This window comes from Strix aluco, chromosome 4 (assembly GCF_031877795.1).
Source record: "Strix aluco isolate bStrAlu1 chromosome 4, bStrAlu1.hap1, whole genome shotgun sequence".
NCBI classification, from domain to species: domain Eukaryota; kingdom Metazoa; phylum Chordata; class Aves; order Strigiformes; family Strigidae; genus Strix; species Strix aluco.
Genome location: NC_133934.1, coordinates 14062006 through 14087737, shown reverse-complemented (window position 1 = coordinate 14087737; position 25732 = coordinate 14062006). Strand labels below are relative to the sequence as shown.

The 25732-nt window shown below is 41.6% G+C and overlaps 1 protein-coding gene across 2 annotated transcripts in view; it reads right to left on the bottom strand.

Annotated features, from left to right (window-relative positions):
* The window catches only part of CRMP1 (collapsin response mediator protein 1), a 52479-nt gene that overhangs the window by 3424 nt on the left and 23323 nt on the right, over positions 1 to 25732 (bottom strand). For both annotated transcript variants that reach the window (XM_074822104.1, XM_074822105.1), the window contains exons 4-12: positions 24041 to 24205; positions 19028 to 19089; positions 17281 to 17361; positions 13921 to 13989; positions 11086 to 11206; positions 9849 to 10005; positions 5215 to 5356; positions 3437 to 3607; positions 2052 to 2231 (exon numbers count right to left, since the gene is read on the bottom strand). In XM_074822104.1, the coding sequence (XP_074678205.1) occupies positions 2052 to 2231; positions 3437 to 3607; positions 5215 to 5356; positions 9849 to 10005; positions 11086 to 11206; positions 13921 to 13989; positions 17281 to 17361; positions 19028 to 19089; positions 24041 to 24205 (1148 nt within the window). The remainder of the gene's footprint in view (positions 1 to 2051; positions 2232 to 3436; positions 3608 to 5214; positions 5357 to 9848; positions 10006 to 11085; positions 11207 to 13920; positions 13990 to 17280; positions 17362 to 19027; positions 19090 to 24040; positions 24206 to 25732) is intronic.

The following is a 25732-nucleotide window of genomic DNA, read 5'->3' as shown; positions in this document are numbered from 1 at the left end:
GGCAATTTTTAAATTAAAATTTCAAAATTTTCCACTTCTTGTCATCCACTAGAAAAGCAATTATAGGCTAGACTGTGGCATGGGACCCATCTTTCATTATTTGTCAATAGAGTATCTGTCATTTGAGCTTTGATTTCAGTTTGAGGTCTCTAGGTTTTATCCCTGTACAGTTCCTATAAGGAATATGAGAAAAGACAATCAAAACAGCTTCACTGACCTTGAAATCACAGGAAACTAGGAAATAATATTTTTTAAAAGCAGTTCCAATTTTCAGAAAGAGCCTGAAGCCATTGAATTGCAGAATCCAAAGCTCATCAAAAAGATCAGAAATCTGTCACTTACAAGATTACTGTTTCAGAGTCATTTCCCCAACAGGTTAACAGTGAAATTAAAATACCATATAGGAAGGATATTATTCATGGAGCTTTGATCCAGCTCTTACAGAAATCAATGCATTTTCCTTGCTTTTGGTAATGGGGACATCAGGCTCAGAAGAGCCACTGTCTCACACACTGAGCCAAAAATAATGCCCAAAAGAGAGCAGCTGCCAATCACAGCAATGAATTTATCTTCCAGGGACCCACAAAGGCAGGAATTTATACTGCCATCCTTGCTCCAGGGATAAATTTATACTGCTATCCTGTGGCAGTTACAGCTTTGCAGCCCCTTGTTTGATATGTTTTTTCTATACTCCTTTGTTCTCTGACATATTCATATGGTGGCTGATGTGACCATCATTGGGTTTTTCTAAATATTTCCAACTGATAAAATTCAACAGTGGAAAAAGAAACATGGACATGAATCTGATCTCCCTTCCTCTCGGCAGGCAGCAGAGGGAGCTGCAAGAGCAAAAATATCAGTCCCTTTCTTCGCCTTTTGCAGACCTTTCCTAGTATCAAAGGTCTTTCCCAAAATCCAGGCCCACTTGCAAGACACGGGTTATGTAGCCCAGTTACTTTTGTGCAAACTGCTGGTATAAGACACCACTCTCCAATATTTGTTTTTAAAGTGTTGTTTTCAGTATTTAAATGACCTTGTCACTAACTTATATAGCACTCCCATGTGCTAAACCCTTGAGACGCAAGTGTGAAGAGAAGGCCCATGTCATCTAAGTGGATAACGTAAAAGAAGTGCAATACTGATTGGTAGTTTGCAGAACTTCTGCATGTGCACTTGATTTTTACAGTGCCTTATCTCATTAGAAGTGCAGACCTTCTGTATCCCACAGTTGCCAGAATTTGTATAACAAATGATGAAAGATAAAAACTATCAACCTGCTTGTAGACTTAATTTCAGCTGCCACCCTCACAGGCTACGATATATGCTTGGCTGAAGAAAAGATGAGTTTTAGTCAATTTGTCTTGTTACCTGTTCTCACACAGTAACTTTCTTGCTCAGTGGCAGAAGCAACTTCCAAATAACCCCGAACTAGTGTCAAGCCAATTCGTTTTCAACAGAGGAGTGCTGATATAATTCAAAAGCAGAAGTGACCCAGTCTTAATCTTGGCCATTTCCCAAGCTTTTTACTAACTGTAAGAGAAAAGTTTTCTAAGTTGTGAATGCTGCTAATACTCAGCTCAGCAAATGCACCAACAACAGTTCAGAGATGCCAAATATGAGTATCTCTAGCTTACATGCTTTTCTTCTCTGCAGTGTGGCAGTTCAGTATGCAAAGCTCAGTAACAATTTAAAATGCTGTTTTTCTTCTGGATAACCCTCACCCCAAAGAAACTTTGTCTTTTTCCTGAATTTTAACTAAAAGTAAATTCTATCACTATTCCACTTCCCTTCAAAAGCCTGCACAACTGGACATAAGGCAATTATGTTCAACTGGCAATTATATACTCTACCCACTGAAGTTCACAGTGTTAATTAAGTTCCATCAGTTCACACTTGCACAGGAACCAGTTTTGTGGTCGTTTTTTGAACAAGTCATATATAGTCCACCTGATATGGTCTCGTATTAGTACAGTAATAATAAAAACCATGTGCTACTACGGTTCCAAGAGGGTATGGCTAGAAAGAACATTAAACACTATCCAACATATTACCTTATTCCTGATTTTGATGCGCTGGTAAAGATATTCAGGGAAAGGTTTGCGAGGGATGAAGCGGCCCATTCCCTTATTTACATGCAGATTTCCATCTTCAAACACAATCTTCCCTTGGCTTATGACCACGAGTGGGGCACCATGGCACTCCATTCCTTCAAAGATGTTGTATTCAATGGCCTGAGGATCAACCAACATACTCACTACAAGTTCAGTACAAGATCTCTTTCAGTTAGTAACTCATTATCTAAATTTGCAGTCATAGTTTTAGAAAACTGCCATTAAGAGGTGTATAAAATTGTTTTGTCTGAAGGAAAAGGAATGCATTTTGACGTGAAATGATTTTAAAGAATGTCTCCGATCAGACTTTCCTAGATCTGACTTTTCCTTTCCATTTCTCACTTTTCATCAGGGCTTTATCTCATTTGTTTCTGAGGACTTGCCATATTTAACCAGAGCCTCTAGAGGTACAATAGCCTTAATAAGAAGGAAAACTGACTCAGCTGCTGGATACCCAGAGGACGTAGTCCCACCATGCATCTGCTGTGACTGTGTAAGGGAACTTGAAAGGGGCCACCACATGTATTTCTGTCTGAAAAAGCCCAGAAAGGACTAGGAGAGCCTGAATCTAAATGGGAATGACTGTCAAAGGGCAGGTGATTATTACTTTCTTGAAAATACAGAGATATCCCAAGACAGAGAAACTGAATCACCTAAACTTACTTTCTAAAGGTTTCTAAAGGTTTTTGCCTTTTAAATATAAACCACATTACCGGGTTTACAATAAAACTTTTGGAAGAATTCCCCAATATAAAAGACCAAAGCACTGAACAATAAGATAACAACTTTTAGATAGACAACACAGAAGATAAAACCTGTCACAGTCAAAACTGAAGTGACTGTGAGTCACTGGTACTCTGCACTAAGGGCAGAGAAGTATGCAGCAAAGCTTTTGAATTAAATAGAAAATCCCAGCCATGAAGCTGATCAGAGGGGTATTATCAAAATATTTAATCCTCTCTCATAGTTTAGAATATTGTTGATTTAATCATGCAATTTATAATATCAGGCGCTTTTCAGGTAAGCAAAAAAAAGTGAGTTGGTTTGAAATTTATCATCACAGTTTTATTAACCTCAAATCTGCCACAGCATGCAAAAAATGGTGCAATATGCAGAAAGAAAATAAATCCTTCCTGATGCCAGTGCTTCCAATGCAAGATTACAATACTTTCATCTCCTGAAACTTTTACTCATTTCAGAATAGGAGTAGGCAGTTACCCCACTCGTCTATATCCCATGTATTTGGTGCTCACATGAATTAGATCAACAGTTGAAAAACAACGGTGGCATTTCTTTTTTCTTACTGGTTTTCCTTTTCTCCTTACCGATTTATGGCTTTTAGCAGTTATAGTCTTCACCTTATCAGGGTCCCAAATAACAACATCAGCATCCGATCCTACAGCAATCCGGCCTTTTCTTGGATACAGATTAAAGATTTTGGCAGCATTGGTGCTGGTGACAGCTACAAACTGGCTCTCGTCCATCTTGCCTGTGGCCTAAAAACAACATGATTTGAGCAAAACACGCTTATAAAATAGGGATTTACTATTCAGAGTACTGAACAGTTGGGGAGATATTGGAAAGCATGTAGTTCACATATATGGTCATGTTGCATGAAACATTTTATCAAGCAAGACTTTATACAAGGCACATTACTTGGGAGTTTTAAATAAATAAATAAATAAATAAATGTGTTACTCCTGGCATCCCAAAGAATAGTCAATAAAACCATCAAGTTGCTCAGTTATCCAAGGTCCCTTTCTCTACACACTGATGACGGCTAAATGTGTTTTGTTGCTAGTCCTAGTAATTTCCATTTAAATGTTTTAACAATTTTAAAACAGAGAAACTTATATGAGTATTACAAGATTAAATAAAAGATCAAGATTCAGACTCTTTTAGAAACATTTCTTGCTAATTAACTCCATTCTACTATTAGTACTACCAAGCCTATACATCTAAGTAATACAATGCCAATTATAAAGTCCTTGACTGGAGAAATGTCACCACCAATTGAACTTTTTATACAGTCAGTGATGGCTTAATAACAGCTGTACACAACAGCATTTTGCTTTCTTAGTAGCATATTTTGGGGTCTTCCCTGGCAATAAGCAAGAACAATGTTCCAAGGAAGAACAACAGTGCCAAATATTTTAATATTAAATAAACACTTATTTCCTGCCTGGTAAAACATGAGATTTGCAAAATATAAGGTACTCAGTGGTGCAGTACTGAATATTACCACCTGTAAATCGTGTGTTGCAGTCCTTGCTGCAGCTCCTTCCTTTTGTGGGAGTAACAAAAGAGAAATATCACTGGCTGGCTGCCTTTTGCTTGCTTCCCTGCTTTGCTCCTACATGGCAGATATCTGATGCTGCTTCTGTGCTTGGAATCTCAGTAGCAGTCCCTTGAAGATAGTGCTTATTAAACAGCCTGAGAGAAGTGCTCATGAGAGCATTGCAAATACTACCACTTCCCAGTTTGCAATATGCATTTGAGCGCAATGAAATGTAAGGTAATGGGTGTGAGTGTGTGTGAATGGGTGTCTATGTGAAGACAGACAATGGAGGAAGAATATCGTTATATATCAGGATCCATGGAACTATCAAAAACTTGCTAACTTATACTGGCACCCCACCGCAAAATATGCCAGTATGAATTACATGCAATGTTCTCCTTCAAAGCATTTATCATCTAGCCTCAGGCTCGGCTGCCATCCATTTGTAATTTCTCAAAAATGATGAGACACTTCCCAAATTCAAACAATCTATTCATCACGTTTATATGGGGACCACTTCAAAATCATTAAACTGCTCCAGATCCTGCATCTCTGAGAAGCATCTACCCTGACACAACTGGAAAATTGAGCGGTGGAGTCTGTGAAGCCACAGTGATGCAGTGTCAAAAGTGAAACACAACCCTGAGTTTATAAAACTGGAGAAGGTTTTTGAAATAAACAATTCACCTCGTAGCAGCGCTCTCTCAGGGAGTTCTCAGAAATGTATTAGAGAGTCACTTAAGTATTGGCCAAGAGTCTCCTGGCTTTCATTATTCAGCCAACACTCAATTTCTTTTTAGTCCATAAAAGTAAGCAATTACTTACTACTGCCTTGTCCCAGACAACAGTCATTCTTTCCTCAATTCCATTGACCCCTTCAGGAATCATAGTGAAGTTGTCCTTTCCAATGGCTTTCTGGGCAGTACTGTATGGGCAATGTCCACTTCCCGTCACCTGCAGGTCCCCACTGTGGAGTTAACACACCAAAGGTTTAGACCAGGCATCAACAAGGTTACCTTGTTCTCAGACTAGCTGTGAATGGACCTTTCAAGCCTACACAGCAGAGGCACAGGCTGTAAATCATGTCAGCAGCCTTTACACGTTGGCTACAGATCACTGAAGAGCAACAATGGCATTGGACATCTCCACTTTCCCCCAGGGGCACCCTGAACACCCAGATTACAGCCCCCTCGGGTTTCAGGCTTCTTATCGACAAAGATCAGGCACAAACCCACTAACCAGGACAAAGGATTACTGCAGGATTAAGGAAATGATCGGAAGCTTGTATGAAATGTCTGCCACCCTCAAGATAAATTAATTCACAATGATGTTGAAAAATAATGGCAAATTTTACAATGCAAAGTCATGATCATCAAGCTTGTTTCCCTGCATTTCTCCCCTGCAGATACATTTTTTTTGCAATGCTTACACAAATATTTCTTGTCTGACCTTCCAAAACAGAACCATGAAACTAAAAAAGGAAGGAAAATTTTTTATCAGGTAGTCTAATTAAACAAAGAGAAGCATAGTGCAAATCAAACATGTGCTCTGGATTTATCAAACTTAGAGGTCTTATACAGAAAAAGGCATGGAGTAAAAGAGCTACCAAATAATAATGCTTTTATTTAAGAAGTCATTTTTTTCAGCTTAGAGAAATTTTTGTTTTTCAGAGACAATTGGATCACAGCTGCTCTTGGGAATAAGGAGGCAGAACGTAACCAATACGCAGAATCTTGCAAAAAAGACAAAAAAGAAGACAGGTTCTTCAATATCCACAGGAAACAGGTGGTATTTTTAAGTCTTGATTAAGCTTACAGGAGTCAAGCACATTAAAACATTATGATTTCTCTTCCATCACTCCAGAAGGGCCATGTCCCCACGAGCCTGTCATCCTTTTCTTTAACTGATTCTGTAAGTTCCAGCTCTGAAACACCTGAATGATTCTGGTCTATAAATTTAGATTCCAGAAGCTAACAAACAGCCAAATACAGAGGAAAAAAGGCGTTACACATCAATAATTGTAATGCAATTTTCTGGGCTGCCAGCCCTAATGATTGCTGACAGTCAGAGAAGAACCTTTGGCCTCTTCTCTGGTTCTTCACCATGCTCACATCCATCCATCCATCCATCCATCCATGCATCCATCCATCCAGTTTTTAGCAGAAGCCAAACCCATGTATTCCACAGTGAAAAGGCAGCTATGTTTTAGTTATTCCCAATTATTAATGACTGCTTGGTTTTACTTCATAGGATTAAACCAAATCCATCAGTTAAACATTCATTTATTTTAACACAACAATAAAGTCAGAAGATTGCAATGCCATTTCTTCCTTTTTATTGTTCTTCTGTCAGCTAAGCTTCTTGTGGCTTACGCTCTCTCTCTTTTCTGCACTCGGATGAATACAACCATGAAAACATGAATGTCACAGCCAGGCCCTGTATCACTGCCCATTCCCCTGAGGTTACATTGCCCTTCTTGCACCATGCTATTAATTCCTACACTTGAACGATAAAAAGGAGTTGCTTCCTCTGAACTCCGTTTTCCCTCTCCTCTGACATTTAATGACATTTAATGACATGCACCACACTCCCCAGTCTAGTCAACAGAAGACTTCTGAAGCTGAAGGATGTCACTTGAGAGCTGTCCAACACCTCCTGGCTAACAACACAGGCACTGCTACTGTCTAGATATTCTCTACTGTCAAATGGGTGGTGAGCATCAGATCAACTAAAAAACTGAGAGACAAGAAGGGATCACCACAGAAATCATCTCCAAAAGAGGGAGTGGTGGGAATTAACAGTGGACATATGTGTATGTTTAAATGCCACATCAATACCTCATCATCTTATTCTTCACCATAAACAACGCTTTCATGGCAGGTTACATCTTCCATGAAGCACCAAGATCTCACATCTCTAGTTCAGAAGAAATGGCCTATCACAGCAGCAATAATGCAGCAGTACACCATGGAAGATGAAAGCTACCTCAGCTGCATGGCCCACAGATGGAAACCTCATGAGGTAAAACCAATCTGCCGACCCCATGACACATGCTGGATTTTTATACATCCAGCTTTTCAGTGAAAAATCAACACTTTCTGAGGAAAACAGCACAAGCACTATGCTGTGTACTTGCAGAGGAAGATGTTGTAAGGATTTTTCATGAACGTAAAATACTGGTCTCCTAATGAACAGTGCAATAGAAAACCGAAAGACTGTCTTTACCATCATCCTTGCATAAAATTCCCCCCAAATGCATGACAGACTGATAAAATATACAGTTCTTTTTTTTAGTTTCACAGTATAGGTTTAAAGTATTAAAACTGAAAGCAGGCTAAGCTGCTGTCATTTAAGATCTAGGATTTTAAGCCACTAGGAAAAAAAAGCCATTTTTGCATGCTTGGAGGATAATGAAAACTTCTGTGACTCCTCAGTTTGTCTTTCTGATGTTAGTGTTAAAAAAAGTCATTATTTGGATTCCAGTTCTAAAAATTCTCTTACTATTTTAGCTAATCTGTTTTGACCCACATACTATTATTTTGGCACTCTCTTCTAGGAAACATATAGCCATGTCTGATAGAGTAAAGAGCCAAACATTTTGATACGCATTCACATGTGCTGGCTAAGAGCCTTACCCTCACACAATGAGCTTCACTCTTTACAGTGCTGATAGTGATGGATCAGACCAGAAAAATAATTCGTCTTCCTTGTCCTTATTTTAAGGAACAGAAAGCTCAATTATGGAAAATCATTTCTGCCATCAGACCGTCACAACAGAACAAATTCCTGCATATTCTTACCAGAACCGCATGTAACTCAGAGCTCAACTGTTCATTCATTAATAGTGCTGTGCGTGCAGCATCATTAGGGCGGCTGAGCTAAAACCTGGGTTTGGTGGACTGCACAACCTGACCCACCGTGTGCAAGGAGAGATGTGTGCATACTGCAGCAGTAGCACTGATTGATGGCAGCTTCCCATCACACATATGTGCCCATCCACCTAAAGGGCAGCTCTGCCCAAGCCTGAATTACACATGCAGGGACCCTGTATTACCAGCCACCCTTGCACTGCCTGTGGAAAACTAACCTCAAGAGGAAACGTTTTCTGAAGACCACTGGCTCACTTTTAGGGTTCAAATTCTACTTCTCTGTCTAGAGCCCTGGAAACCCTAGAAAGGGCAGGCAGCAGATGAGATGAGTGCCACCACATGCACTAAATAAGGTTTTGAATGGTAAGTTGAGTTCCTCACTCCAGCACTAGCAATCTGTCCTGGTGGGATTTCAGCTGTGAATTTCTGTATCATTTCAAAGCAGATGGTCTTTTGCTTAAGCTAAAGAAGACCCACAGTTGGCTACAGGCAGAAAATACTTTCAGGGATGGGTTTACAGTCTGGGTTGCTGGCAAGGCATTGCTGATGTCTTCTTTTCTATATGAGAAAGACACTTCTCCCTCTGCTGTCCACCTTCCTTTCATCTCTCTAGTGATAACCCTCTCCCTGCCAACCTGACAGTCAGCCCATAACCTTATCCTGTAAAGTGATGGCCTCTAGTCACCAGCCTGTCTCCACCTGGGTCCCTGACAGTCTCCTTTGTAATCCGTTCTGACCTCTTTCTCCTGCCTGACATACCTTCTCTATATGTACCTCTTATCTTTGCTGTCTTCCAGCTTGAAGACCCTGGAACGTATAAAGACACAAGGCAAACTAGAAGTAAAAACAAGGCTGTAAGAACTAAACACAAGTAAACTTACATGATTTTGGTCCATCCCAGATGAAGGTAAACTACCAAGTCAGAAGTTTTCAATACACTGAAGCTAAAGCCACTGAACTCTGCTACAAACACTTATAATTTAGTTTACGAGAGCCTAATTCTCAAAAGTGCTCACAGCTTACAGCCCTGCACCAGCTTTGACAAAAACTACAACAGGAAAGTTTTCTAGACTCTAGATACCTCTGCATTCAGGTACAACCCTGATTTCAGGAGCTGTGCTTGCCAGATATGATCAAGGCTTAAAAATAAGTCTATTTTCACAGATGGGGGTCTATCCACCAGGCTGTTGCTTATGCTGGATTGTGAGAATGTCATCCGATCGTATATTAACAATTTGGGTGGAAAAAACAGAGAACCATGGAGAAAGCCAGTTTGAAGTCCTGTGCTAAAGACTATCCAGCTGTACAACTAGGAATTACTTCAAAAGCAGAAAGAAAAAGAATTAATTCCTGAATAGCCAGCAGTTCTCTCTCTATCGTGCTAACCAGGAGCTGGAGAGTCCATGCCTGCTCACCTGACAGCCTAAACATAGGCATATAATCATCACTCGCTTTCTACGTCCCTCCTCTGGTGTTTCATGTATGAGATTGGTCTAAATGAAACTGAGCTGATCCCTAGATGCTTCATCCCATGTGGTTTTTGCACTTGCCTGACTGTCAGCCTATAAAAAATATGAAGGTCTTTCTTACCATGCTAAGAGCGAATTTAAGTGATCTGGAGTGGTAGGATCAGGGCTTAGAGGTGGCGAAGTCACGAAAGCTGCAGCCTTGGCCCAGTTTTTGCTCCAATAATGTGTCCCATCTGTCCCCAAGCTGGCAGTGATCGGCTCTCCAAAAACAAGGGGACCTTGGAGAAAGCAAGGATATACAGGAACTGATTACAATTGACTCTCTCTTCAGCACATTATGCCACTTGCTGCATGCAGTCATGTACAATTATGCATTGCTACATGGCCAGTGTAGCTCCTAGAAAATTAAGCAGCCCTGGCTTTGTCTGTATGACAAAAAATTAATCAGGAGGCTCTCTGAGCTACACATGCTTTTGATCAGCATATTTACAAAGCTCCCTTTCTAATCCAGAAGGAGACAGTTCAGATCTGGTTTTAATTTGTACTGTTTTAATCACAGCCATGTTCTCTACATTGCTCCACTTCGGACTGCATTTAGGTGGAGGATGGGCTCCAGCAGACAGATGCCTTTTTACTACTCCCAGGTTGGGCACAGCACCAGCAGATAGCAGCATATGGTCCCCAGCACCATACTCCAAGTCTCCAAGAATACAAATACCAAGATGATATTTTGCTCTTTGGCTTTTCCATATTGCTCACGCGCTTTGTAGCACCAACCAGCAGAACAGTCCTGACTTGCAAATGCAGCTTCGAAAGCGGCTGCCTCCAGGCTCACAAGTCCCTTTTGGGTGCTTTGTAACCTGGATTGCTCCATGGCCCCAGCAAGCAGTGTCAATCATCAGATGTCCCCAGTGCACCTCTGACAGGGTCAGCCTCCAGCAGCAAGGCCAGGAGCAAACACCAGGCATCTCTAACAGCAGGTTCACTGCCCAAGACACCCCTCAGAGGGCAATACCCTGAATTAGGGTATTAGGAATAACAGGAATAAAATATTTCCCTCCCATGAACAGAGATACAGCAGTCTAAGGGAAAACTAAAAGGGAAGGCAGGATGAAGAAGAATTACAACACAATCTTCAACGGGACAGTGTGTGGAGAGTTTCTCAACTGGAAAATGTAGAAGGATTGCCCCTCATCTTTCCCAGCTGTAAATATTTGGAGTCTGTGATGTACCATTCTTTGGTAACCTCTCCCTGTATCTTGTGATTTGGGTCAAGATGTACAGGTCTTTCCACTGAGCTTCTATTAAAAAAAAAAAAAAAAAAAAAAGCATTTGTGAGAGAAAAGGAAGTCTCTTACCTTTCTTTCTGGCCAGTGCAATGATATCAGCCGCACTCTTGCTCATCACCTTGGTGATATACACCGGGCAGTTTATTCGACTGGCAATGGTGATGGCACGGAAAACTGCTTCTGCTTCAAGCTGAGGAAAACAAGGAGAAAAAAAAGTTAACTGCAAAAGCAGACTGAAGAAAAAATGAACTGGAGGACTGAGCCATGTTTCTCACTGTTTAGCAACAACTCCTCAGGGGTTGATTCTGCTTTTTCCATAGAGATGCAGTACTGGGAAACAGGGAGCTAACCCAACCTCAGACACTTCGCATTAGGAGTAACCACATCCGGGCTGTACTCAGAAACGGGGTACAGCTGCCCCAGCACAAATACAGCTCCCTGGCTCCCTGAACCCCAGGAAAGGTCACATCCAAGCAGCTGATGGGGCTCTTCCTTACCTCCCCCCCACCTTTCTGCTTCAGACTTCTACCCTGTAGTTGGAAGAAGAACAAAGCAAAGAAACATTGACCCCACTCAGAGACAACATCTGAGCTATCCCTGGCACTTTACCCTATGCAATCTTTATGTAAGGATGACAGTGAATGTATTTTCTAACAGCAACTTCAGCATTATGGACTGAATTTAGCCCATAATCCATAAAAGCCTTTGAAGCATCACCCAGTAAGTCTCCTCTGTCAGCATGTGTAAAGGCAATTTCCTCTCAGGGGGCCACCTGGGACGTAGGCACACAAAGCAGTCATCTTCAGACAGAGGAGCAGTGTTTCCTAGCAGCTCTGGAGACTCCTCTCCCCAGCCATCAGTTTCATACCTCTTTCCCAGATGGCCTTATGGTATCAGCATTTTAATACCTAAAACTCTGTTGAGACTGAAAATACTGACTTGATGGTACAAAAATTTCTCTCCAAGAGTTGTCCTAGAAAAGTTGAGCAACTTAGCCCTTCCAAAACCACGTGGCTTAATTCTTCAGTTTTGTGAAATATTTTTTCTTAAATCAGACTGTCACTTCAGGTTGTCCTAGGACTTTTATCACAACATTTGCTCTGGAAACCCCAAACGCATCCACAGAAGACCAGAGAAGGAGGCAGGACCTCTGTATCTCAGTGCTGGGACTGAGCTGGTCAGATGTATGGTCACAGAATAACAGAATTGTCTAGGTTGGAAAAGACCTCGAAGATCATCCAGTCCAACAATCAACCCAACATTAAGCGTTCCCAACTACACCATATCCCTCAGCACTAAGTCGATCCTGCTCTTAAACACCTCCAGGGATGGGGACTCCACCACCTCCCTGGGCAGCTCATTCCAACACCTAACAACTCGTTCTGTAAAGAAATGCTTTCTAATATCTAGTCTAAACCTTCCCTGGTGCAACTTGAGGCCATTACCTCTTGTCCTATCACATATTACTTGATTAAAGAGACTCATCCCCAGCTCTCTGCAACCTCCTTTCAGGTAGTTGTAGAGGGCGATGAGGTCTCCCCTCAGCCTCCTCTTCTCCAGACTAAACAACCCCAGTTCCCTCAGCCGCTCCTCGTACGACATGTGCTCCAGACCCTTCACCAGCTTCGTTGCCCTTCTCTGGACACGCTCGAGTAATTCAATGTCCTTTTTGTAGTGAGGGGCCCAAAACTGAACACAGGAATCGAGGTGCGGCCTCACCAGTGCCGAGTACAGGGGTAAGATCCCTTCCCTGTCCCTGCTGGCCACGCTATTTCTGATACAAGCCAGGATGCCATTGGCCTTCTTGGCCACCTGGGCACACTGCTGGCTCATGTTCAGCCTGCTGTCAATCAACACCCCCAGGTCCCTCTCAGAAAGATGCAAAATCCCTTTCTGTAAACTGCAAATGCGAATTTTCCTTAAGCCCATGTTCTCATTAAAAGGAAACAACTCAATTCTTTTAGAATAATTTAGGTGGAAGTTAAACAACAAAATGAAAAAGTACATAAACAGTTCAATAAGAAGAATGTGACCAATTAAGCTGATTCCTTTTGCCTTGGGGAGAGGTTATATAAAGATCTGCAAACCACAACAATTGCTTCAAGTTTTGCCTCAAATCCCCAGGACCTTGTCTCTTTAGTCTTCAAGGAAAACAGTCACTTCCCACTACTGCCCTCCATGATTCCATTAACGGTCTGAACTGTGTACATTAAGGAACATCCACATATCTCCACGTTTTCTTCCTCATTAAAGAAACCTTTTCCAGATGCCCGAGATGAACCATGCCAGAGCCCAGTTTTTATTGTAAGAGAGTTGCATAAAATGAGCTGCCTTGCAGCATCCTTCCATTCTCACATATTTCTACAGCCTGCATTTCTACTACAAATGTATCTGCTGGCAAAAACTTAGATTTATTTGTGGGTGTATACATATGCGTGGTATATATGTACACATGCATCTTATAGGAGGTTTTCAGCCAAAGCATTTTAATGAATAGTTACTCCAAAGCCTAACTCACAAGCTGCACTGCTGATTTTTACCCTGATAAGCCCATTTTTTTGTCAGCACAAATCAAATCACAAGGGTCACGTTCAAAAAAACCATGCATGCCTGTGCCCGGGGCAGTAGGAGCTGCAACTCCTGAGAGTACAAGGACATGGGCATCCCCAGACCGAGGGAACACATCTGCTGCAGCAGCAAAAGGGTATTTCAGGCAAACAAACAAGCTGAAGGGGGCCTGGACTTTTCAAGGCTTTGAATAATACTGGAAGAGGCCGTGGGAGACGCAAACTGTTGCCTTCCCCCACGCACCCATCTATCATCTGCACATACAGAAGCCAAGCTCCAATACTACATACTTGACAAAATATTTCCATGAACGACAAAATGAGTGAAGTCTCTTACCTCCTCAGGCCTGCTCAGGGCATGTCCCTCAGGTCCAGTGATTCCCATCTCCAGGATACGCTTTTGTTCCTACAACATAAGAGATAAATGCTGACAACCACTCCAGGATGAGACCCTTGCACCAGGCATCCTCTGGCAGATTAACAGCCACATTGTCTGACTGCCCCTTTTTTGTCTGTGTAAATGCAGCTGTGTAAGCCTGCTGCTGGGGAGGAGAACTGAAAACACTGGCTCTAAACTGGTCCCATGTCACCCTGGTGTCTGCTCTGTGCAGCCAACACAGATTTCGGGGGAGTATTTGCCTCTGCAGTGTGATAGAGCGTATTTATGCCTCAAGCCATTGGGCTGCACCATCAGAAATCTCCTCTGCCCTCCGGAAAGTCTTACTTGATACCAAGACACCAACCCAAGGAACAGGCTTCAATCAATATACAAAATAGTAATTAGGAGTATTTCCAGCCTGCAATTCTTTCTTTACTTGCACAGGTTCCTCTCTGGCTGAAATCCATGAAGCACTGTTACCTTCCTTAAACTTTTAGCATGGCTGACGTTTCATCAAATAAAGTCTTGCCTTTGGCATCTGGTTTTCTGTAACACTTTTCTTCTACAGAATGAATCACTAAAAAATGTTCTCACGAAAGCAAAACAGTGTCCTCTAGTTGTGAGGGCACTATGTCCACACCATCTTAGCACCAGTGCGGGTTTGTCAGAAAAAATCTGTGCTATCCAGTTTCACAGCAGTGAGACAATTTTTTAAAAATAGACAAAAAGCTTCACCTATCTTTTAATTTAAGATCAAGAAGTGGTATTGGAATAAATTCCCCTTTTTGCAGAAAATGGTGATCAACCATTGGTCCAGGTCTGCCAGCAGATCAGGAGTGGGACCAGAGCTGTTGATATACCTCTGACCCTGGCCTGCCCTGCCCACAGGTCTCTAATGAGCCGAGTTTTACAAATGTAATGACTCTGTGATACAGAAAAATGTCCCCTAGAGACCAGGATGAAGTTACCGAACACACTTTACTGTGTCATCAAATAAATATTTGATCCCAGGTCCCCGAGGGTGAAAAGCTCACACATTATCAACATACTCCAGCAAAAACCTGAGCAAGTTAATATTCACATATACTTTTGCCTTTGCTGCAATCACTCAAGGCTGAAGAGGCATTTTAATAGGAAGGTATTAATCTGACTGTGTGATTAAGAATATTTTGGTTAGAAAATCATCATGTTTCATTCAGTATTCTTAAAAATAGCTGTTCTAAATCATTAATGCAACAGCTCTGAACAGTGCCAATTAAAGACTTCAGATAATTAAGATACAACAAAAAATAAAGTTACAATCATATTAAAAAAGTAACAAGATGGCAAAGAATGGCTACACAAAGTAGGAGAGATTTGCATCATGAAGGAAGTCATAAAATCAGATCATATGATAAAATTACCCCCTGTAAAAGGATTTGATGGTGCTAACAAGCCAGAATATTTGTTTGATAAGATCAAATTTTTATTTTCACACAGGATAGTCCTGAAAAACCTCCCTGCAGGTATTTTCTTTTCACTATCCAAATAAACCTTCTAAATAAAAGCATAAGAAAAGACTGATGAGACATGGCAATGGTGACCATGTTGATGTATAACATAATTCACATTTCTTTACTATTTCCTCTTTTCCTAATAATTTTTCTGTCCTGTATGTTCATATTCCATGGCTGTATATTAAAGCTGATCAAAGAAAAATGTTAACTGAAACAGATTTCTATCAGAAATGCAATTCCACGAGTGCGCCTTGATTTTAGTGGGGAATGTATCAAAACATCACAGGCACCATTTGATTTGTTTCATTTTGCCATTTCTACAGTAATATTGACTTAATAAGTTTCTTATTATTCATTTTCATTCTACTGGATATTTTATGTTGTATTAAAAATATACATTATATATTTTGGTAGTTTTAAATCATGCTAAACTTCATGGGAAATGAGTGCTTTTTTCCCTCTTGAATCCAAATGAGGGTTTTCACCAGGTTTCAGTGGGGGAAGGACACAACTACACTGTCTGAGCCTGTTGAGTCCTCACTAGTAACTTTTGAGCCCAGCGGTTATTTCAGCCAAACTTGAAGGGAAAAGGGAAAGGAGGCTCTCAAAGGGAGTAAATTCTTACCAGGCAGATAAAGGACAGAATCCCATAGTGGGAAAAACAACAAAATAAACCCATGTGGGCAAAAGCCCTTACGCAGTGCCCAACCACTCAAATGTTCACCTGAGGTTCTCCCTTAACCATCAGCCAAGGTGGCTTCCCTTGTCCAGATCTCAAAGACAACTTGTTTTTATCTATTGTAATTTCCCTGTCAGCTCTGCAGCCCAGTCCTTAGTGGATAAACCAGAAGATGAAGAGCTCAGCATATAAATCAGCTGGCTCACTCGGAGCCTCACAGACCTCAGAAGGGCTCTATGTACATACAAGGGATCAGAGGAGGGAGACATCTCTGCAACAGCCTTAAAAGATTCATCTGCCACAGATGTACAGAGTCATAACAACACTCACCCAAACCTACCCATTCAGTTTTACAGGGGAATCCTGACCTCTGAAAGACCAACGGGAGGTTTACGATTGACTGCTGTGCTTGGGATATCTCTTTCAACGTGCTGTGGCACAGATCAGAGCTACGGCACACTCCAGTGGGAGGACAGTACCTACATGGGGAACCAGACCTGCAAAGACTGCACTGGGGATCCGGGACATTTTAATGGAATATACTGAATCTGAGCCCAGTTTCCTGGTTCTGAAAGGCATCTTCAGACAGCATGACTTACACTTTAACACACATTTTTGAAATGTTTAGAAGATCATGGTGGTTTCTTATTCTCAAACTTCAGAGATTTATAAGAATATTCTCAAAAATAAATAGGTCTGAGAGCTTTACCACTCATTCCAAACTCACTATGCTGCTTAAGCTGATAGCTGCAGCAAGAGACATTAGCATAAAGGCTCCCAGCTCCACTTTTTGTCCCCAACATCTCTGAGCAAGGCTTCACATTGTTCTGCTTTGCTTGTCTCTGCCAGATTCAGAAGTGATCTTCTTGCTTCCTTCTGCCCCCCTCATCCAGTCCTCATCTGCTGCCAAGGCAAGGAGCTGTCTGGATCGCTGTTCCACCTCACACTCTGCCAAAGCATGCAAAAGGGCCTCCATCCTCTTATCCAAGCCTTTATACCAGCGGTGTGTAAGGCATCAGGCTCAGTTAAGGCACTTATCAGGTAGTTCCCTTCTTCCTACCCATACTCTAACTGGAGGGTTTTACTTCTCCTCTCTTGTGTCTGTCTTCTCACAAAGTGAAGCAAAAATGACAGTTCACTCACCTGAGCTATCAAGTCTCCATTTTCAGCATGGACCAGGATAACAGCCCCAAGACTTTTTAGAAAGGTAAAGGCTTCATAAAGCTGCAGGTAGTACAAAGAAGGAAACACTGCTGAATAAGGAAAACACATTACTTAACACTCAGATCTCTCTGTTCACCTTAGTTTTGCACCCTCTATGCTGGTAATTATCTAGGTGAATAGCAAATTATCTCCCTTTTCCACTCCCCACTTTCTACACAGAGCCTGGGCTTTACTGCTTGGTGTTGACTTACCCACCCCCTTACACACCAGCCAGCCCCAGGATAAGCTTCTGCCCTTCTGCACCAACACAAGGTCAAAAGTTCTGAGCAGGGTTTCATCTCCCTCGGACATAATGCCTCTCCAGCACCTTGTACTGCAGGGCTACCTCTTCACACCCTTCCACGCAGGCCTAAGTTTAGTGAGTAGTCTCTTTTCCGTAGTTTTAGCAAATGTAAAATGAAATTATTCCCATGGACTACAGACACTCTTAGTACAACTAGAACACCTCTTTTCTAAAGTGCAAGCATTTTGCACCATCTTCTCAGAGCAGAGAGTGTCAAGCTCTCACCGACATCTATAATTCTGCAATTGAAAGTAGCAAAGTTTTCTCTAGAGCATCCCTTTTTTAAATTGCTTTCTAAGATTCAAAACCCATCCATACAGAAGGGAAATCATTGATCCTATTGCTTTTACTGAGAATTTCTGAGCACAGATCTACAGAAATTCAGTTCCCTTTCCAAAAGGTATTCAGCTAACGTGTTTGCTGTTTAAACCAGACTTCAGTAATGTGGGAGCCCAGTTTTCAAACACAGATCAAATACTGAAGACGCGGTTTCTTCAGTGTCCACTTTCGCACTAGGGCACTTCAGCTAGCACTGAATGGGTCAGAATACACAGCTTTTGCAACATGTGCATTTAAATAAGGTAACAGGCATTAGTCTAACCACACATTAAACATTTTGATATATTTCTCTTGGCAATTCCAACAGGCAGTTGAATTTAACAGGCACTGCCTCTCAGAGAATATTTTATATTATTATGTCTAAAATTCCAATTAGAACCACATGTATCGGAGGTGTAACAACAGCTATTTAAGAGACCAAGAGCTATAGCTCTGGGAATAAGTAAGAAAGAAACATTTTCTCAACTGAATAAGAAAACATTATTATTACTAACAGATGCCATTGTCCATTTACAATGACCTGATACTTATGAATGGGAAAGCTGAAGAGTCTGGAATCTGTAATGAGCTCTGGACAAACAAGCTCATTGTTATCTCCAGCCCTAATGAGAAAAGACCACCCCCCGCCAAAGAGCAGCTTCATTTAGCAGTTCACAGCAACTGAGAAACTCTTGAAACCTCAAAACTGCCACTGCCTCGAGTGCTTCATCTTTTCTTCCCTCTCTGACCTAGAGCTCTTGAAAGGTAACAGCAAAATAAAGTGAGGGCAAGATCCCGAGCAGTGCTGAGTGGTTGCAATGTTGGGAGACACCAGAAAATCTTTTCAGAAAGTGAATGTCATACACTTGAAGGAAAACATGCAGATGTTCAACACTGCTCGGCACTGACCCTCCAGAGAGAACTCCCCCACTGCACATTTCCCCCGGTGCCAACTCAGGCCACTGGGAACGTTTCTGTGGGATTCAACCTTAGCAACTCCTCAAGTGTTGGGAGATCATAGAAGAGAGGACAGATCACAGCAATGAAAAGCACTCAGAGCAATACCTGGCTGTCGGACATTTGGTAGAGATCTTTGTAGGCCATGTAGACTTGAAAAGAGTTCACACCTGTTCCAAGACAAAATTCAAAGGTGTTGCCATATAAGTGGATTCTTAAATTGTATTTGAACAAAAACTTCAGGATAAATAAGACATAGAACATGTCTGGACTGGGCTTCTCAACAGTGATTGCCAGAAATAAAGCGTGGCTCCACAGCTGCATTACAGTTGCTAGGACTAGAAGCCTGAATCCCCTCTTCTCTGGGGGAATTTGCTGGACTCTGTGGATTGCCTGTGCTCAGCCACCACCGTAACTAGCCACCACCACAAATAAGATCAAATCATCAAATCACAGACAAACGATGGTGGCTAAAGCAAGCATGTAAAGTTTGAAAGCAAGCATGTAAAGTTTGTGTTTAAAAAAACTTGTGTAAGGTTCTGTGAATCACTGGTTTTCTTTCCAGCTTTCTTTAGCTAATCAGGAAAACATTTCAGCTTGACCTGAACCTGTGTTTTGTAATCGATAAACTTCCAGTTAAGTTTCCCCAAAGTGCTGAGAAGCTGTAGGAACTGTGTATCTGAATTTGCATACAGACTTGCTTTTTCTTTACCCTACTCCCCAAAGCACCCAGCTTAGCTGATGGCAGACACTGGGAAGGAGTGGAAGCAAAGCCTGAAACCAGCTACAAGGGCAGCTCACCATACCTCTCCTTCCACCTTCCAAAGATGGAAGGATTTATGTTGGCAGTCATACAAAACCATGAAAGATGACAGCTCCAGATTTTAGAAATCAGTAAGAAATGCTAGTGTTGAGTGTCAGTTGCCAAGAACCAACTGTATGCAAACCCCTACAAGTTTTGCTATTTATTTCAAAGATTCAATTATTTACATAGCTTCACATTCTAACAGAATGGGAATTCCAAACATCTTCTGTTCATATTTTCTGTACATATGAATTCATATTAGTTTATAAATTCGCCTTACTCTTTAGTCTACTGACAACATCCCTAGTTTGGTACAGGGATTGATCTCAGTTTTCTAGCTTAAAAGAAAAGTAAATTTTAAGCTAAGCCGCGTATGCTCCATTTCAAAATAGCTGTCATGAAAACTGTGCTTCCTGGGGCAAGAGGAAAAAGAAAGAGATCTGTTCATGTTATTCATGCTACATCGAATGAATAAGGCTCTATGATGAAGATGTAACTCCTTCATGAGACTAGAAGGCACAGATATATCCTCAGGCAGAGGGTATGGCTGCTCACACTCACACAGAGAATTTGTTTATTCACAATTACAAGACTTAAAATACCCCAGGATACAGGCAGGATAAAACCTTGAAACTCTGGTATTATACCTTCCTGCTAAGTCCAGGCAGCTCAGGGAGAAATATGAAGTGGGAGCCGTCCCCTCCTTGCTGACTTCCATGCTGCACAAATCCAGCCTGGACTGTGGAGCCCAGTCAGCCTGCAAGCCCATCCTTTCTTCCTATTTTCCTGTTTCTGAAGTTCCCAGAAAACACACATGGGCTTTACTAACTGTAATCCTTCAGCCTACTCCTCATTACACAGTTTCAATGTACTTAGTATGCCCCTGCTTTAAAATGTTAAGCTTGACTACAACTTCCCTGGGGCCAATGCTCACAGTCTCATGCCTGCAGCACCATCTCCCCTCTGACTGATCACATCTGCCCAACCTGCCTTGGTGGAAAGCTCTGTTTCTCGTCACGAACCTACATGGTATCTCAGATGTCAGCTGCAGTTGGGAGCCACCCCTCTGCATGGGTGACCACGCACACGTGAAGCAATGAGAGACGTGTCAAGGCTGGTCCAAGCCATGCCAACTAGCCTGTGACGGCACATGACTGAATCGTCTTGTACACATTTCTCTGTAAGCAAAGCGCTGGCTTACCAATTGCTCTCCCTTATCCACTGGGATCTAGCCAAAGGTAATTCATTTACTCACAGACCCGCAGGAGATAAGGCAGCTTTCTCTGGGTACTGTGGTTGGAAGATACACATTGACCCAAGTAATATAAATTCTCTTCCTTTTTCTTTTACTGCTTTTGTACCTTCTTAGGCCCTTTTCGGACCTTGGTAAAATGACTATGAGTTTTGCTCCCACTCAGGTTAATGTTCTCCCTGAAGTCAATGAGAATAGAAGGGATCCCAGCAGGGATTTGGCCATGAGATCTTGAGCCTGTCTCTTACGTACAGCTCCCACAGCACAGAAGTAGATTCTCCCATCTAACTGCACATCCACGCCCTTGGGTACCACATCAGATACACAGGAAGTGGAAGGGCATCTCATAGGCTGCCTTTACACCTAACAGGAGAGATGGTTTGAACCATCCTGCCTTGCAAAGAGAGTACCTTTAAAAGATACCAAGATAAAATAACACCAATTTACATATACAGACATCCAAGTATAGACACTTTACCTAATGCCTTGGTCTGGTGTCTTGATCTACTCATTGGAAATATGTGGCTTTTCAAAAGACCCGGTCCACAGCCTATTGACCTTAATGCTTAACATTTGTTACATAGTACATTCTTCTTGATGTCCTGCTTGCTTTTGCACCAGGACTACTCAGCAGGATCCTCTCCAATTTTCAGACAGTGCCACAGGTTTTCTTCAACAGTAACAAAGTGCAGTAGTTAAAGGAGCAAGTGAGGCATCTGTCAACACATTTCAGGCTGCTATTGCTTTGCATATACTGGAGAAGCTCAGTCCCAAATTAGCTGCCAAAATGTTATAAAACTGAGTCTTTATAATCAACATTTGGTTCTACAAAATCTTCAGGCCCTTCCAAAGCCTGTGTCTCCTTAAATTAGCTTGTACTGATTTAAAACTGGTTAATTATTCAATTATAGCTTATGACAAAGCACCTCAACAGCAGCTCTGTGAGCTCCCCTGTTATTCATGCTGAGATTGTATTAGGCACACGCAGCATTGAAACGTGACTAGCTGAGTCCTGTTACTCTGCTAACTCACTCACCAGACAATCAGCTGAGAACAAATTCAATCCAGATTCCCAGCTGATGAAAACCAGTGTCACTCCATTGACATCAAGTCTATTTGCACCAGCAGGCTCAAATGTTTCCAATTATCAGCAGATATTACCCATTAATTTGAAAGCCCTTGCCATGCTGAAGTATTTCCCATTGTGCTTGTGCTTTCACACTCGCCCTTACTTTGTGTCTCCTAACACATGAGAGTAATTCACATTGACTGCCTGAGACATACTGCAGCATCTGTGAGAACAAAGGTGACCTCCTAATGCTATCGCCGCCAAACAGGCCACCAAGGGTCCCATCACACATCACAGTTCAGAAACCAATGAACAGATTTTTGCTTCCCCTGAAGACTAACAGGCAGGTCAGATTTATATTGAAAACTCACATTTCAATAGTTGGAGAAAACTATTAACCTAACTGTCTGCACCAGGCTTTTAACGTAAGCCCTCAGGCAAATTTGGGAGTGCTGAGCCATCTGTGATCCAGGAACTCTGGAAAATAGTATCTAACCTTTGAAACAAGGCACAGTATACTTGTCTGAGAGTACAGTCAGCTAATGCACAGCAGCATATCAATGTTAACACTGATAGCAGGGAAACAGCACAGATTTAGCACTATCAGTGTTGACAGATGTCATCACCTTGTGAAAATCGCCTATATTATAAAGACCTGTGTAAGACCAGCTGCAGTTTCTCTAAACTACATGTAATCTTGCTGATTGAAGGGTTTTGTTGCCTAAAATCTGGTTGTACAGCACATGTACTGCTAGCATGCTGCAATACAGGATAAATTCCCCTACGTGACTGCACCTCTATAATATCTCAGTGAACAACTGCTCACTCAAAAATAGGAGTTTGCTTTGGTTTTCTACTGTGATAGTGCATTTCTATACAAAGAGAATTTTTCAAATCTAAGTCATCACCAGCACTGCACCTTCCAAAGGATGCTGCATACACATATTACTTAGACTTCGCAACACAGGGGTCATTCTGATTTACCCACGGTAACTAGATACCATTTCAGAAAATATTCCCTAACTAATATCCATGCATTTTTCAAGGAAAGTATCAAGTGAAAAACATTTGAAAAAAATGTTTCTGAACAAAAAAATCCACGCTGTTAGGCAGAATTTTAAGGGATTATCAAAATTATTATTTTCTGAAGACTAGATTCAATTGCCCACACATACATATCTGGTGTCACCAAGATACTCTCCATATATGAAACTGCCACACTGAGCTGGCATGTATGGAAAAGGATTTACAAGAGGTTTTATCTATGCTATTCTGGAGTGGTAGCTGGAGTCCAGATAGGGTAACCTACAGCATCTCACATGATAGTAGACCCATTAATTGAACTGAATCAAGCCTGTAAGTGCCTTAAATAGATTCCTAAATAAGTGACCTCGTTTTTGTACGTCCTGAAAAAAAGCATCTTTTAGTAACTTCAGGGAAAGCCACTGGAGAACAAGCACTTGAGAAAATAGGGACATTTTTTCAATATTAGGTATCTAAGTTTAGCATCACTTTTTTCTAATAACTTAAACCTTTTTTAAAAATATAGGCATGTTTTATAAAAAAATCTAGTCTCACAAGTAAATTATCCTAAGCCATTGCTGAGAAATAAGCAATAGCCTGTGATGACCATTTCATGGACACATGTACCCTTCTTACTTGGGCTTAATTTGAGGCAGCTAAATGGGCAGATTCCAGTCTAGTTAAAATCCGAACCGCTACCTTTAAAGTCTCATTCTCTCCATTCATGAAATAGAGGATCTAAGGTGACTGCACTGATTACCCTAAATGCTGATCTCTGAGTTTTATCTTAAAAGGTCCATTTTATACTGCAGCAAGCGAATACAAAAGTTCAAAGTAGTGCAAAACCTGGGGCAGCATAACCAGTGGCTGTGCATTTTTGTTCTGGATGATGCATTCATTAAAATACTTCAAAGTTTCACCTCCATATGATATTTCAATAAAACCAAAAAAATACTATTAAGTTTCACTCACCTTTGTCTTGCACCAGTATTTCCAGCTCTTCTCGAATCCCATCATACCAGCTGGTAATGTCCACATGGAGAGAGTAATCACAACAGGATTTGGTGTCAGCTGCCTCATGCCACTTCTCAAAGGAGGTCAGTAAACTCGATCCAGGTTCTGGAAACACGTGGTCAACTGAAAAAGAGATTTAGTGTCTGTTACCCAGACGGCACACTGTTCAGATTTCCTCAGCGCCTGTGAGTAAGTAGCCTTCCAGCGTCTCGGCCGAAACAGCAGCCTTGGAGGCAGTTTGTGTGCAGACCATAACTTTGAGATGTTAGCCAGATCCTGCTGTCTCAGGTATAGCAGACTTTGTGGATGGTCTATACTAAGCTAAGTCTGGCAACATGCTTGGTGCAGCATCAATAGACACACAGTGCAAAATCCAAATATCTCACAGTTTAGGTCACATTAGTTTTCCTCTTTACTGTTTTGTAAGAGACCACAAGTTCTGGACTTACCTGTATTTACTGCCTGATGAATCCATTTCTATGTATTTCATAGTAAGTATTATTATTAACCAGTGCCTCGTGGTCACTGAACTGGCCCACTCTGCCTTACCAATATATCAATGGAGATGTTAAATGCTTTCTCAGCAGCCAGAATTGGGAATACAGCCAAAGGTCTGAACAGAGATGATGCAGAGCACAAACACTCAGCCACGCTATATGGCAGATCAAGTGTGCTGCAACTATGCATGGTCACTGTCTCAAGGCTCTCTGCATCTGATGATGCCACAATGTTTACTGACATAAAATAAAGACATGACTACTTTCACACATATACTTACGTTTGCAGGGGATAGGACAAAACTAAGTATGGAAACAAAGTCAGATGGCCTTACCAGTAACATTTGCAAACCTAATGCTGCACAGGAAACCTCAACTGAAGAACATACACTGAAAAAATTAACAAGAGTAATGAACAGCAGTGTATTTTGTACTTAATGCCAAAGATATTTTCAGCTGATACTCACTGCTGAACATAGGTAATAGATAACACCACTCAGCTAAAAAAGCCACATTCCAATTCACTGGGAGTAAAACCCCACTGGGCAGCTCCTCTGCACAAGGAAGCTAAGAAAATTTATGTCACCTGAACAACTGCCTCACAAAGTCTAACCAAGCACGAAGCCACTGCTAGTAGGAAAGAACTAAATCTTGTCCTGCCATCTGGTAGACAGAAGAAGGACCTTTAACAACCAGAAACACTTCTCCCTTCCACCAAGAAAGATGTTCCTCCTGGGCATCTCTGATAAGGACTTCCTCAATTCCTGGTGCCAAATCCAAGTTCATAAATAAGCATCTTATTATTTCCAAAGACCCTGAAATGTCACTAGGTGGGAACAGCAGCTCTTTGGCAGATTTTCTGTGCCATATATTTACAGCACTAACTACACTGTTTTTCAAAAATTCCAAGAGTGGGTATATTTTTCCCCAGTGCTCGTTCTGTATTTCAGAGGGAAATCCAAGAGACAATTCCCCATGCCACTGTTTCTTTCTGAGGGTAGATTCATTTTCAGGCCAGCCCTGGGTGACAATGATGAATGGATCTCCAACACAGTGCCCCAAAATTTGAAGATTCATTGCAGAAGATCTTGGAAAATTGGTATGGAGCCTCCCGTAGCTATCCCCCACATGTGCTACACAAGCTTCAGCCTGG